General features: G+C 42.1%; 1 protein-coding gene across 1 annotated transcript; it reads right to left on the bottom strand.

The window, feature by feature from the left end:
- Positions 1 to 14,042: 14,042 nt before the first annotated feature.
- On the bottom strand, positions 14,043 to 15,026 carry LOC103178340 (G-protein coupled receptor 12). The gene has a single exon (XM_007893028.1). The coding sequence runs from the start codon at positions 15,024 to 15,026 to the stop codon at positions 14,043 to 14,045; it is 984 nt and encodes a 327-aa protein (XP_007891219.1).
- Positions 15,027 to 16,115: the final 1,089 nt, after the last annotated feature.

Genomic DNA, 16,115 nt, shown 5'->3' with positions numbered 1-16,115 from the left:
TTGAGGTCATGAGCAACTTTTATCCATGATCAATCCGACTGTGTATCGTGCCATTAATCTGTCACAGACACTTTCTTTTTGTAACACGGTATAAACATATCCAGGTGTTAACATTGTGTAAATGGCCATCTTCGGATATGGAAGGCGACCATTATTGCACAAATAGTACTCAAACTTCATAGGAGTACAAGGACTCCAATCCCAATATCCTCAAGAGTGTTCAAAGATAAAACAAAATGTTTCCATTTTAATAACCTGTTAGAAAGAGCAACTTTCATATTTATGCCATTTTATGTTGAAACACCTTAAACTACTTCACAGGTATCGCAATGAATTGTAGTAATACTTCGATAGGCAAAGGTGGCAGGAATGTGCACGTAGCAAGGGAACACAAAAAGCCATGAGCTGAATGAGCAATTAGAAACTCTCTTCATATAATATCTAAGGGGGGTGGGGGGTAGGGATAACATCCACTTGAACTTTTATCCACAACCATTGTCCAGCAATGTGGTGCACTCCCAGTACTGGACTGGAATGTCATTACACCTAAACCGTGAGCTCAAATTCCCAACTCGGAGGTGAACACACTACCAACTGAACCAAACTGACACAATAGGCTATTCAGCACATTTTTAATCAAATCCGTTTGCAGAACTGTTCCTTTTTATTTTTGGTAGGAAGTTTTTATGGACTTTTCCCCATCCACTGATGAGATATTTATTTTCAGTGAGTTTTCCTTACTGTCATTTTATTCTCTGCTTTTTGTAACAAAGAAGCCATTCAAGAAGATACATAAAAGTTACCCTGCTACTCTAATAACTCACAAAGTTGAATTTAACTCATTTGTTTCTTGACTAACTGAAGAAAACAAATGTTAACCACTGGTTTGGGATATACAAATTGACAAGGCAAAGGAAAACAAGCAAAAAAACAAAATAGAAAATAAAATATCAAATAGAAAATTGAAAAGAATAGGGGAAATAGAACTCAGTAGAGAAATAATATTTTTTATAATTGTTTAAATATATATTAATACAGTATTCAAGCGATCCTCTCATCACAGTAGTATTCTTTCTGTGATACTTGCCAAAGTGATGCTCGAAACATTAAAACACAGCACTACCAGCCTGGGAAAGGTACAGAAATCCTTAGATACAACAGTGCTGTGAGAAACTCGGTTTGGGGTCACCTCAGTAATCCAGCCACAATTGCGGGCACATTTTCACAGTCTTGTTTCATTGTCAATGTTGAAAGATAGGCTGTCTGTCTGCTTCAGTAAACCCGGCACCTCACTATTCAGGACAATGGTCATTGATCGCAGCCGCTACAGCGCCCTCCTCCGCTTCAAACCCGATACAAACACCCCACCCCCACTACTAACCTGTACAGTACACCGTGTGCTTGGCCTTGGACTTCTCGCGCTGTTTACTTGACGCTACTGTGGGAGGAGGGGGCTCCGGTCGCGCATGCGCAGTGCGGGGAGTGTTGGGATCACAGAAGTGGCGCGAGCGGAAAATCGACTTGCCTGGCACCCACGGGCTAACTTGAGCTCCTGCAGCCAGTTCTTGGGCAGTGCTGTATTCAGAGCATATGGTTTGTATGTACATTGTTTGTTTTGATTTAGTGACTGTTGACAGGTGTTGTAAACATACCACCACGGAAGGAGTTGTCCTTACACGAGAGAGTGGACTTAATCAAAAACAGTAAGGGCGAAAGTCACACACAGTTAGCTGTGATCTATGGCGTTGGCAGATCACAAATTGGATACATTCTCAAAAGCTCGGCTGAAAACATGACAGCTTTTGTTTTAAATGTGACAATGCCTTTATTTTAATGAGATTGCAAAGTTAAATGCTCGTCACCTTTGTCCATTATCAATACCCTTAACATTGCATCAGTGACCTGAATCACCCGACCTGTTTCAGTAATCAGGTCACTTCACTAAATTGGTCACTTTTGCCCAATCCCTTGAGTGACTGGATTAGTGAGGTTCTTCTGCATATTCAGAGGTTCAGAATTGAAACTGAATAAATCAGCAGCCTTAATCTGGCAGCTATCTAAACACATGCGGTTACAAAATTGGAGGGCAGAGTATTGGTAATGAGCACAACTTGTATCTGCCAAATACAGAGCTGGATTGATGATTGTGGAGAAAACAGAGCTCCAGGCAGGCCCATGTGCCAGGAGCATGAGCAAAGCTATTAGCAATTGTAAAGTTCTTACTAACAAGGCAAATCAAAAATGATCATTTTAACCCTGAGTATGAGGCTTATATTTAGAATATCTCATTTTTTTGAGAAACCTCTGCTCATCAAAGGAAAATGGAAGGTTTCAGAGAAGAAATAAAGAACATATTCATGCAATGTCTCAAAAGGGTTTCACAGTAATTAATATTACATAGAATCATCGTTTTAATGCCCAGAATGATTCAGGGACAAACAAACACACTCGCAGATTAGAACTGATTTTTGATGAAGAAAGGGACATTGAGATGGGGATAATCTTGTCTTTTAAAATAATGAGAAGTGTGAATAATTTAGATTATTTATCTTGAACTCTGATCACAGAACTAGAGATGATGAGCACAAAATTAACAAGCATTGGGATGGATTTGATTTTTTCTTAGAATATTGGATTACCTTTGGAGTACATCTGGTCACGTTTGAATACAGATTGGGATGGCAGACTAACATGGTGTTTTGCTTGATAATCTTGAGTTTTAGGGAAAAGGTTCAGAATTATATCTTTTTGGGAGATTTTAACTTGTCTAAGTCTGGAGGAAGTGATGCCTATCCCTGGCTATAAAGCTTGTGTATTTACAGAGCTGTGTGATGTCGGTGCTTATATACAGTTTGGAGATGTGGACACTGCTGAAGAGAGATTCGGACGTTCTTCAAGCATTTCACATGTGGTGCCAGTGGAGAATTCTCAGAATACGCTGGTTTCAATCATGTTGGGAACGACATAGCGTTGGCTCAGACTGGTTTACCCAATGTGTGCAGTGACATAGCGGAGGCATCACTCATTCTTCGGACATGTCTGGCAGGTGTACCAACGTTTGTCTGTGTACTGGGTTGTTGGACTTGCTGATCAGACGTTCCACAGCTCGAGGCCAGACCAAATCTGGAGGCGGCTTCATGGGCGTCTGAGACACACCTTGTGTGGCAGACAATATAGGGCTGATCGTTCCTTGAGGCTCAGGGCACCTGGGACACTGCATGTGGTTGGTTAGCGTGGATGTCACCAAGGCTCAATGCTGGTCATGCACACTAGTAGCAGTAATAGTCCAATGACCTGGGACTGATGAAAGGGCACTTTAAGGAAACTTTAACCTAACTTTCTCTCTCAGATGCTGTTAATTATACCCACATCTATTTAATGTGCAAAAACAATGCAGTCGTTCAGCCAATGCTGACAGATCCAAAACACATACTGACAAGATGATATAATTTTGCTTCATAACCCAAATTGATGGGAATACACTGCCCAGAGCAGTGCTGTTCATGGTTGACCTCCAAGTGCCTCATAGGCCTTGTGTGTTTGAGCCCAAATCCTAGTTATATAATAATAAATAATTATTAATAAATAATAATAAAGAATTATATAATAAATAATAATACTTACATTTGATATAGCACCTTATCACATCCACTAGATGTCTCAAAGCGCTTTACAGAATACACTGCAAAGTCTAGTGACTGTCCAAAACATAGTTGGACAGGACAGTGAATTTCATAACATAAAAGTGATAATAACATCACGTAATGAGGTCTAATCTGCAGTTTTTCTTAATGGAATTCCTTCATAAGGTATCCTGGTAGAAGGTCCATTGACCTCTGCTCTGGAAGAGCAATGTTTCTGTCAGTCAACAGCAGATGCTCCTGTTTAACGCCATGGTGTTTCTGGACTTCCATTTACCTCCTTACTTACTAACGGTGACATGTTGCCTGAGCTGAGCATCAGTGCTGTTTTCTTTTCTCTGCTGTCCATTGAGAAAGAGTAAGCTTGTTTCACCAGCCGTGGAGCAGGTAAAATGTTCTATGAAAATGATAGGACCCAGATTACTATTTACTATTCCCTCCCACCTCGTAGACCTCCACTTGATGAATCCCCACAACGGAATGATTGAAATCAAAGGGTCACTGAGGGGAAATGGCTAATGGAGACCCACAACCCATCATTCCATGGTGCAGGGAGTTGGACCATTCCTAAGAGTGGCACTTGAGCAAGCCAAAGCATTTGTGATCAGCACTGACCTGGAACAGGGTCTACCCCAGCTTGCAGCATCATTCCCATAGATAGCATTCCATTAGCATTTTACATGCAATCAGGTCCTCTCTCCTCTTCTGTCCCAGCATTACTACTGCAAGATTAATAAATCATCCTCCTGGTAAGGCTTGACCCTGGGCCTCATATGGAATGTCTCTGGTAGCTGGTGCACTCAGAAGCTTCTGACAGAACTCACTAAACCTGACCCTGAAGCAATATTTAAAATGTCACGTCTGAGCAACGTCACATAATAGATGATTTACCTGAAATTAGATGTCACTGAGACAGATCAGCCGTGCACCAGTTACCAGAGATATTCAATTACGTGACAGATAATGACACAATGGAATTTTTGAAAGCTCAGCGATGATTCGGGAATAGGTTCATCTATGATATTTACAGATTACAAGGTGGCAGTTTTAAAAATGACTCCAACAATCACTGCGGCACCTAGCCTCCCCCTCTCTCCACCCCCCAACCCATTTTGAATGAGGAGAACAACTCTGACATTCAAAGGATTGTGGCAAACCAATACATCCTGAATTATATGGATTATAAATGCAGCTTAATTTTGTATGTTTGGGTACATATCTGGCAATGTTGCCCAGCTTCCTTGTTCGCTCTGTTCATTGTCGCTTGAGACTTGTCTGGATTGATTTAAGGTCTGAAACAGAAATAAAAAATACTGATAAAGCACAAAGTGTTGAGCAGAATCGAAATGAAAATAACAGGTGAGCATCTTGAGTGTTATCCTTGATTTTGATTGACTTGATGAGCATTTCCAGCATTTTCTGTTTTTACTGTATTTAAAATTTCCAACATTTGTGCCTTTTCTTTTCAGGCACTTCTTATATGTTAGAGCTCCATCTGCTGGATAGTATAGTATATAGTACTGCAAGGTTAATTGGAGCTGAGTGGAAAGAATTCCTCGTGACTGGTCTGACCTTCCAAATCCTGCCAATGAACTACTGTGCTATCATCAGTAGAGCCCTGGAATACTGCAGACCCGCCTGGCTCAGGAACCGGACTATCAAGACCGCCACAGAGGGTTGACTTAACACTGATAATCCGTTGCTAAGCACATCACCTTGAAACCAGTTCAGCTCCAAAGGATCTCACCTACCCCCATTCCCCCCACTGCCCTCCCAGGGTACAGTTACTATTTGGTCATTCAATATCCGAAGGTTTGAGCCTTCTGTGGATAGCAGGTACCAGGAACTCCCTGCAAGCTTCCTAGTGAGCTGTTGAACTTGGCATGAAATGCATGAGAGCATTGGCACCATCTTCCTTCCCACAGCTCAGACACACATCCCTACCAATTGAACGATAGTTCCACTGGTATCCGTAAACACAAAGCCCAAACATCTGCCACTAGCGAATTGAAGAGAGGACGTCCACTGCCCATGGATTGCATTCCAGCAGACGCAAGAGTCAAATGATTTTAGGAGAGTTTAGGTGAAAATCTAAGGAGGAATGTTGATGTGAGTAACATACATTTAGATGCTGGTGAATGGTGGACAGATTTCTATGAAAATTTGAAAGTACAGAGTTCAGCTTTGACTGAATACAGAGTGTCACTTAGTGCTGTCACTCACACTTTACCACTCCATTCCATTGATTGCAAGTACCACTTTCAAACAAATTGTCCTCTGTGAAGAAGCCACAGAAATAGCCTGAGATATTGGTGGGAGACTCAAACCTTCAGCTGCTTCACCAGAGAAACAGAGGAAAGTCTTGCTTTAGCTGGGGGATCGGCTTCAATAGGCTTCATTGTGTTTTGGATTGGGTACATATTCCTCCTCTCTGATATCAACAAGACATGCGTCAATTGGAACTGAGTATGAGGGCGCTGAGTCAACATGTGCTGCTCTGCATTGACCACTAGGAGGCGGGCAGGAGTTGCCTGACGATGACTCTCCCTTTCATAGTCTCTACCTTGACAACAGTTGCTCCGCTGAACAAAAGAAGGAAGGTACCAGAAAGATTTTAACATTAGAAATATATATGGGGAAAAGAGGTCAAAACAGGCAACAAAAAAAAGTAAATTAAAGAAAATAGAAGTGAAAGGGGGTAACATTGTGTGCAAAGGTAACATTTTTAATAGGTTTAATTTTTATTTAAATTTAATAATAATAAACCTTGCATTTATTATAACAACTTACCATGTCTTCGAGACGTCTCAAAGCACTTCACAGAATATACTGTAAAGTGTATATTCTGCGTGTGAAATGTGGCAGCCAACTGTACACAGCAGTATCCCGCAAACAGTTGTGGATTGAGTGACCAAATTATTATTATTATTATTTGTTTTAAGGGATTATCACCTCAGAAAGGAGATCCGCTAATTGACTAACAACCAGGTTACTTCTCGGTAAACAGAAGCATGTGGAGTAAGGAAACTTGCTAATTGCCTAACGTTTGACCCTGACAGGAATCGGATCCAGCATCTCTCATTTGTGAGGCAAGTGCTCTAACCACTAAGCTACAAGACACCACAAGACTTTATGTTTTTGTATTTGTTTTTTATGGGTTTGGATAATTTTGTCCTTATGTTGAAATAGCTATACTACTGTAAGAGTAGTATTAGTGTATTTCAAGATCACAGTTTATGAGCTAAAAATATAAAGAAACAGTCAGTTCAGAGTCTTTGTCGCGACAGCAGGCTGAGAGTTAACAAATAATAATACTAATAATAATAATGCTTGTTGATAATACCCAAAATGCATATAATGTGTGTGAATATAAGACTTGTGTGCCTGCATGGGAATATAATGGCAAATAAATGCTATTCTGCTGAATAAAGCAAAGTCAATGGCTTGTAAGCATTCAGTTCCTACTCGTGTTTTAACCCTGAATCTTACACTGCATTATGTATGGCACATTGCTAATGTCAGTTGGACATGTGGAATACCTGATTCCATTACTGCCTGAAGAGAAGGAGCCATGTGATGTGGCATGTGACATTCCCCGGTGCTGCGGTGTGGGAGTGTTTGTGGTTGCTAATCGGCAGGATGTATGGTATTGAAGTTTGCAGATATGGGTTTATAGCTCTCAGGTCTCCTGTTTGGAGCGCGTGACTCACACAGTTTAATTCCTTGTCACACTCTTCGGCATGAATCTCTTTAATCTGATAGCAATTTACAGCTCTTTCAAAGCTGGGTTAGAATCTCAGCAGGAAAGGGGTTGAAAACGTTAGTTGCTTGTTTTTACACTACCTCCTGCACTCTCAGTCAAAAGGAGATATCCACATGCCCAATCTTCAAGATTACCTGTACCCCAGCCACTGACTCATGCCCCTCAGTGATGGAACGTCCTCCCGATGTGAAAGGCGCTCTATAAATGTAATTTTGTGGTTGTTGTTGTTGTTGTTCTAGGATTTAGAAAGTGCTTATTGTTGAATTGGAAGATGACGTTATTCTCCTAGAACCCTAATTGTTAATTTTAATTTAAAGCTCATTTTATTTATGCTTTCTCTCGTTTCTTCACTTTCACATTTTCAGGGCCTTGGGACGTTTCCCCCGAAATGAAAGGGGCTATATGAATGTCATTTCTTATTGTTGTTGTTTCATTTAAAGGTGGTAAGCATTCCAGATGCAGTCCATCATAACTAAGGCTGCCACTGTTCCTGTCCTCGCCCCAGATCCACAAAGATACCGGTCTGATAGGGGCAACTGAGAGCAATCGGTTGCAAAAACCACAACTGTTTTTGATGCCCCCAGCTGAGACTCTCACCATGACCACAGCTACATTCAGCCTTGACTAACCTCAGACCAGTTAATAGAAATCCAGGACCTTCCTAGTCTATATAGCTCCAAACTACACAACATGGGGGATGATTACAGGGATAGAAATGAATAACTTAATTTGGTATTATACAGCCCAATCCTTCCACATTGAAAATCAGGCAGAAGTTTATTATGGCTTTTGTGTTGAGAGCCATGATCCCAACCAATAGTTTGAGGGACACTTCCAGAAATACTGCAACACTGCACTACAGCGTCTTGGGGCCCAAACCCATTAATGTTATGTTGTGTTTCTGAAGGGAAGCACAAAAATATTACCCATGGACATTTCTCAAATATGGCAAGCGAGTGCTCTAACTGGGTTTGATTCCTGGGCAATGTGAAACCTTAGGCAAGTTCCCTTAGTCCATCCACATGCCTCTGTTTACCTAGCAGTAAGTAGGAACCCAGTTGTTAGTCGATTGATGGATCGCTATTCGGGAATAATAATAATAATCCCTTCCAGAAAAATACTAAAAATAAAATAATGTGGTCACTCAATCCACAACTGTTTGTGGGCAGCACTGTGCGCAATTGTTTTGTCCACAAAATATACAGTCAATTCACTTTATAGTATATTCTGTGAAGCACTTTGAAATGTCTCAACGACTTGATAAGGCGGTATATCAAACGCAAGGATTATTATTATCTCAAAACTCTTAAACACATAACAACTAGCATGCACAAAATCGTGAATGTACCCCAGTAATGGAAACTTCCACTGAGAGCAGAAGCCCTCAGTGCAAATAAATGCAAATAAGTCTGATTGCATGAAGATCACATGACTCCTGCATCAAAATAAAATTTAAGGAGATGGTTGTCCCATGAAATGTGATGTCTAATCATCATTCAAAGCGTAGTCTGCAATTTGTAAGGAGGAGTAATTCTTCTTTGTCCAACCCTTGGGAAATAAACTGTAATAAAAGTAATAATCCTTGCATTTGAATTTCTTTGCTGTCGCAGTGAAATATCCCTATGCAGTAGTAGTCTGAATCCGAAATAACATTTGTTGCTGCTGTGGGGTTTTGTGTTTGTTGCTTCAGCAACTGCTGTGATTCAGCAAATGATCACTAAATGCTGGGTGACGTTTCATTGGCTTCGCCTTCGAATCCTTGACTTTACTTGACACTTCAAAGCATTATGAAGGTGCATGTTTCAAAGAATGGAACAGCACACAAGTCCTCTCCTGACCTTTGCACACACTTCTAACATCTATTGGTCGATTACATGGTAATACACTCTTTCCGGTTCAGAACCCTCACTTAACTCCACCACCTGGATACTCACCCACACAAAACTCCATACCCCCATCACACCGTCCTTGTCAGGCTCTACTGGCTCCCAATTACCGAACAGATCGATTTCAAGATACTCTCACTCATTTTGAAATTACTTCATGCCCTCGCATCTCCCTACCTATCTGATCTGCTTAGCCCCCACTCCACCACTCACTGCCCCCGCTCGGTTGGCTCCAGCCTCCTGTTTGTCCCTCGTCCCCTTCACTCCACCATCAGTGGCCGTGCCTTCAGCCACTACCCCAAAACTCTGGAACTCTCTCCCTCAATCCCTCCAGCTTGCCTCCTCCCTCCCCATCTTCAAATCCCATCTAAAGACCTTCCTTTTTGATCGTGCTTACAGTCACCTCCCACCTCCCTCTCCCCTGGCTCAGCATCAGACTACACCACTGTCAAGTGCTCCAAGACGCTGCCCTGCATGAAGGATGCTATATAAGTGCAAGTTGTTGTTGTTAACATGCACGTCAATACAGGCTTCTACTCATTGCAAGGGAGCAAGTGTCTACTGATATTTTCTGGACAATTTTATTGTATAGGAGAATAGATGTGTTCATAAGTTATTTACATATTTCCTGAGCTCCCGTGCTGAAATCCTCATCCTAACACTTCAGAGGCTCCATCAGTCTCCTCCACATCAGCTCTCGCTGCTGTCTCCAGTCTCACTCTTTCTTTCACAGATTTTTTTTTATTTGGGCATTTAGGCTCATCGATCCCGCTCGCTTCTATATGTGAAGAGGAAAGGAAATAAATTCTAACCCAGTAGAGGGTTTCACTCTGATTTACATTCAAAATAATGTAGGCATCTAATTAGCGCAAATTCTTAAGCAGTGTGGTTATTTTGTGAGGATTCAAAGTGGAAACGTTCCTGTGATAGCATAACCATCCAAGGATGCACACTCCACCTCATTGAGCCAGTCTGGAACCTTGGCATCTTGTTTGACTCTCAATTATCCTTTCTACCCCACATCCGTGCCATGACCCACTCTAATAATCTGTGTGAAGCACTTTACTATAATCTTTCAGTGTTCTGTAATCACCACATTTATGTATAACAAGACGATTTTCCTTAGCAATAAGTTTGTTCTCTGCCATTTGGATCCAATATTATTTTCTTTTGTTGTAAATTCAGTGCCTGTACTACATGTACTAAATGTTAGCGGTTCAGCAGGAGGGTCATGGTTTCTTTGGTGCAATGCTTTTAGAATATGAACCACTCCACTCAGCACAGCTTTCATCAAGTTCTATCTTCTTTCAAAAAAAATTTAAAGAGAGAACCGAATGGATAATGCTGCACTCACATGTCCATAAGACTGGGAGAACACGTGCGTTTGTTCATTTAGTTATATGTATGTAGCCCATTCACTATTGTGTATATGAATGAAAATATTGTGATTCTGTTATTTATTAATACTGTAAGATTGAACAGGCAAACATTCGGTGTAAAACTGATAGATTTAAAACCATTTCCCTGTAAATGGCTGTGTAGAAGCAACAAATAAAATCACACTCAACATAAAATGCAATCAAATAAAGAAGAGTCACTCTGAACAAACGGTGACTGAAAAGGTACTGACAATAGTAGCAATAAGACTAATTGAATTCTATTTAAGCAGATGGTCACTTTGTCCATCTGTTACTGTATCCCTTGAACCAAATATCTATATAACATGAGAATGTTTTCCTTCAACCTCTGTACAATATAATAATAATCCTTGCATTTGATATATTGTGTTATCAAAACATCTCAAAGCACTTCACAGGATATACTCTAAAGTGGTGCACCTGTGTATTTTTGTGGGCGAACACGGCAGCCCATTTGGACACTGCAATGTCCCTCAAACAGCCATGAAGTGAGTGACCAATTTTATTTGGGAAGAATTGTTGACCAGTACACCAGGAGAAACTCCTTTCTCTTTTTGAATAGTGTCATGGGATTTTTACAGATGGGACCTCAGTTTAACATTTCATCCAAAGGACGGCACCTCTCACAATGCAGCACTCCCCAGCTCTGCAATGTCAGCGTAGACTGTATAGTCCTGGCATGGAGGCTTCAACCCACAACCTTTTGACTCAGAGGCAAAGTGCTACCAATTGAGCCAGGCTGACGGCCTAAAGGCCTAAAAGATCATAGTCTATAAAATACTGAACGTGGTAAAAAGGGAAGTGAGAATCCTGTAAATAACACCCTCTACAACTTTAGTAGGCCGACCTTTCCTCACCTCTGATCTCCAACTTATTTTTCTCTCTCGCAAGCTTTGTATGTCTCTTTATCCATGCTATTATGGTCGTCCCTCTTCTGAATGGTCCTCTCGTCTTTCCTCTTTCCTCATTTATTCACTACTGACAACATCAAAGTTCGGTCGAACTTGCTGACAGACATGGGACACCAGACTTGTTGGACCTCTGATTCCAATCCCATATAACCTTTTGCTAACACACCCAGCAAACAATTGACTTTAACCTTGTCCCTGCTAGTGGACATGCTCCTTTTGTTCTAAAAGGATTAAACCTAAATACTGCAAACATCCCTGGTAATCCTCATTGAGGTTAAAACTGGAGTCTGAATCTTTTTGAGGCCATCCTTTCCAGTGAATTTACAGACAAAATTTACAGACAAAATAGCCTCAGTTGCAGGTATTATGCATGAACCTTAGTCAAATTAGTCAAAAGTGCATTGTTTATATTTCTTCTGGTACAAATTCCCTAAACACACATTCACAACACTTTATAGTATGAGCGAGAGAGCCTGGGTTTGATTCCCGGCAGGGCAAAGTGTTAGGCAAGTTTCCTTCCTCCACACGCCTCTGTTTACCTAGCAGTAAGGAGGAACCCTCTTGTTACTCCATTGGCGAAATGCTTTCCGGGTGTAATAAACCCTTCAAAAAAATGTGGTTACTCAATCCATGACTGTTTGTGGGGCACTGCTGTACGCAATTGGCTGTCGCATTTCACCCACAAGAAAATAGTCAATTCACTTTATAATATATTCTGTGAAACGCTTTGAGATGTCCCAACAACGTGATAAGGCGCTATATCAAATGCAAGGATTATTATTATTAATAATATGAAGCTTCTTCTCCTGCCGCCAGTGCTTCCGTCATCGTGTTCAATAGTTATTCACTACATTGTTATTTGTGGGAAGTTGCTGTTCACAAATTGCTGTGCAATGGCTGCATTTTACCATGAACCTTGTAAAGCAGCATTAGGCATCCTCATGATGTGAAAGACCTGAATAAAACCTAAGGTTTATTGTCACCAAGCTCGACCGGCTGATGAGCCTTTGCACACACACACACCATCATCCAGGAGTGGAGGGGGGTCAAACAGTGCCGATGCTTTCTGTGGGGAAGAGATTATTCGCCCCTGAGTGTGTTTGACCGATGTTCTGATCAGCTTTACAGGTGATAGTACCAGTTAATAGCCATTGCAAATGAAGAGGATTATCTTCTGTGAGGCTGAAAATAAATACTGCACGTTGCTGGTTAGCAGCCACTGACAGGGGTAATTCCGCACGTACCCCCCCACCCCCCCCTCCCCACCTCCACACCATTCACTTGGAGAGAGATTCACTGGTTTTTATTTTTTAAGTGATGCATCCGATTTTATGCACCTTGGTCTTAAAATAAAACACAGCCATGCCTGCTTCTACATCTGGGTTTGTCTTTCTCTGTCTGTTATTGAGACAGTAGGGACGACCAGATTCGTTCGTGGTGGAGCTGGAGGATGCCTCGTCACAGGTAGATAGATGTCTTTACACTGAGGCGAGACATTTGTGAGGAGGAGAGTAAAGTTCCAGTCAGTGGCAGCTCAGGCACATACATGTCTGAGGGGGGAGACTGTCTGCCTGCTGCCTGGACATTGACAGCCACATTAACGTCAGCATCAATAACTCTCCCCTTACTTGTCTTGCAACACTCTCATGCCCGATTTTACACCAAATACTGTCGATAAATAGTCGATAAGCTATCCATCCGCTTCACCCAATAATTGCATGGTTGTTGCAATATAATGATTAGAGGTTTAGTCACAGACACATGCATTGTTTGTTATTCCTTCACACGTGTCTGGCTTCAGGTAACACTTTCTGCACATTCACCCACATGTAATCCTTGTCAGGGAGATTTTTACTGGAACACACGAAAATCTGTGAAGATTACTAACCGTTAAATCAGAAGTTTAATCATCACTTGTACATGTGTTGCTGGAGATTGGGTATTGCTTTTTAAATGTATTGCATTATGTTTAACTTCTCTGTCTCTTTGTTGATTTTTTCAGATAATTTCGGTAACACGGAAAGAATAAATGAGCAAATTCTTGTGTTATTTGTAAAAAAAAGTTTATTTTTTACATTATGACAAAATATTCACCCGAATTCACGATGATCATATACCACAAAATAGAATATATTATAGTAAACATTTACAATACAGATGCTTGTTTTACCTGCATGGGTAGTCAATAAATCACCCAGAAATAAAGTGCACAGTTCATTCAATACTTTGTTCTGTAGTTCTGGCTTAAGATTCTTTACAATAGCTGAATCATTGGAGAGCATTTTTTTTCTTGAGATGAATTGCATTGTAGAAGTTTCTATGTTTTCCTCCCGGAATTGGGAGCTGATTAAAGTACCAGTCAGTACCCAAGGCTAGTTCACACACATCTGTCAGTTTTTGTTTTCTTTCCAGCAAACTCGTGGCTAGACTTCACTGGGGGACCTGGAATGAAAGGAAGCATTGGACTGAAAACAGCCACAAAAGAGAGACCGGGTAGCTTTCTGGATCTCTGGGTTCTTGAAGGCATAGATGATGGGGTTGATCATAGAGTTGTAGGTGGCTGGGAGGAGGGTAGCGTAAGTGTACACTGAAGGAAAGGCGTGATCCCCAATCAGGCAGTAAATGGCAAAAGGCAGCCAGCTTGTCCCAAAAGTCCCTAAGATGATGGCCAGAGTGTAGATGCCTTTCTTTGTGGTCACATAGTAAGATGTTGCTAAAAAGTGATGTTGTAGGGCGATCTGGTGCGCGTGGCGACACACTATCTTACAAATTTTAATATAAAGGTACAACATGATGATAAAAATCAACAGGAAGGAGGTGGAGAGGACGGTCAGGTTGCTGGAAGTCAGAGGTTTCACGATGCTGCAGGTAGATGTGTCTTCTAGACAGTTCCATCCCAGGATGGGGAGTAACCCCAGGCAGATAGAGACACCCCAAGTGATGGCGAGCATCAGGTAAATGTAGGTAATTGTCCTCTCGGAATAGTAGGTGAGAGCGTTATACAGGGAGAGGTAGCGATCAATGGTTATGGCCAACAGGCTGCTGACTGAGGCGCAGAAAGAGGCCACCATGAAGCCCACAGTGATCAGGTTAATGGTGTCTGAGTGAATTAAATAGCGAAATAAGAAATTCATGATCAAGCCAATCCCCGCCAGCAGATCTGCCGTAGCCAGGCTCCCAATCAGTAAGAACATTGGAGATCTTAATGTTGGGGTGTAGAAAACAATCGCTACAACGATGGCATTTTCACAGGCAACGAGAGTCCCCGAGATACACAATATTATATCCCAAGGATCCACCAACAGCGGCGGCTGCTGGGAATCCAGCCGTAAGGAAGTGTTGTCACCCAGTGGTTCCAGCCAACTGGAGAGATTGGCAGCTTCTCTCACTCCTGAACTTTCATCCATCACGTCTGGTTGGTGAGGAGGTTTCTGCAATTCACAACACATCACATCAGAGAGGCTCAGCCACACACACACATCTGGGTAAAATACATACGGTTCCCTGGTCTCACAATCTCACTCGGCAGCAATAAACTAACCCTACAAGCATTGGGTTGTGTTGTGAGGATGGGTTTCTGAATACAAGGACTGTTCAGGAGAGGGTGAGATATACAGACAATGTGGCCAACACAGGAAAGGTGGCAGCTGTCAGCGGGAGGTTTAAATAAAAAGGAAAAAAAAACACTTAAAATAAAGGGTGAAAAGCAGGTCAGAGCGGGGGACAGGCAGGGAGGGTGAATGGGAAGTCAATAATAATAATAATAATCCTTGCATTTGATATAGCGCTTTTCACGTCGGGAGGAAGTCCCAAAGCGCTTCACAGAATACACTGTAAAGTGAATTGACTGTATATTTGTGGGCGAACGCGGCAGCCAATTGCGCACAGCAATGTCCCACAAACAGTCGTGGATTGAAAATGACCAATTTATCGGAGTAAGGAAACTTGCCCAAGGTTTCGCCCTCTGCCTGGAATTGAACTCAGGTCTCTCACTTGCAAAGCGAGTGCTCTAACCACTGAGCTACAGGACTCCAACGAGATGTGAGAATTCAGCCCTGACCATGGTGCTGAACATTGCAGAGTCTATGGGATTGACAGAGCGACATAACAGCCACAGACTAGACCAGACTGGACTGACTACAACTGTACGTTTTATTATCAGACAATGTTGCATTGCAGACGAAGTTCTCACTAAGCGCTCCCACAAGGGAAGCAGTGATGTACTTGTGCACTCACCAGTGAAGGCAGGAAGGCAGGCGATGCTCTCTCTCTCTCTCCTGTTGCTGGAGGGATGGAGTTGTCAGGGTGAGTCTGTCTCTGGAGACAGGGGAGGATGGCACAGGGCTCCGGCTCGGTGTTGCAGGCGGCAGTTGCGAAGTGCAGGATGGAGTGAGTGAGAGCAGGCAGGGAGGAGCAGGCAGTGGGAGCAGGCAGGGAGGAGCAGGCAGGGAGGAGGTTGTGTGAGTGCTGAGCTGACGTCAGCTGGGGCTCTCACT

This window comes from Callorhinchus milii, unplaced genomic scaffold (assembly GCF_018977255.1).
Source record: "Callorhinchus milii isolate IMCB2004 unplaced genomic scaffold, IMCB_Cmil_1.0 Scaffold3, whole genome shotgun sequence".
NCBI lineage: Eukaryota > Metazoa > Chordata > Chondrichthyes > Chimaeriformes > Callorhinchidae > Callorhinchus > Callorhinchus milii.
Note: the sequence above shows the minus strand (reverse complement) of the source record. Positions and strands in the feature narration are given on the sequence as shown.

What these genes read in the sequence shown, in the direction of transcription:
- LOC103178340 (XM_007893028.1), bottom strand. Translation starts at nt 15,026, where the DNA reads ATGGATGAAAGTTCAGGAGTGAGAGAAGCTGCCAATCTCTCCAGTTGG.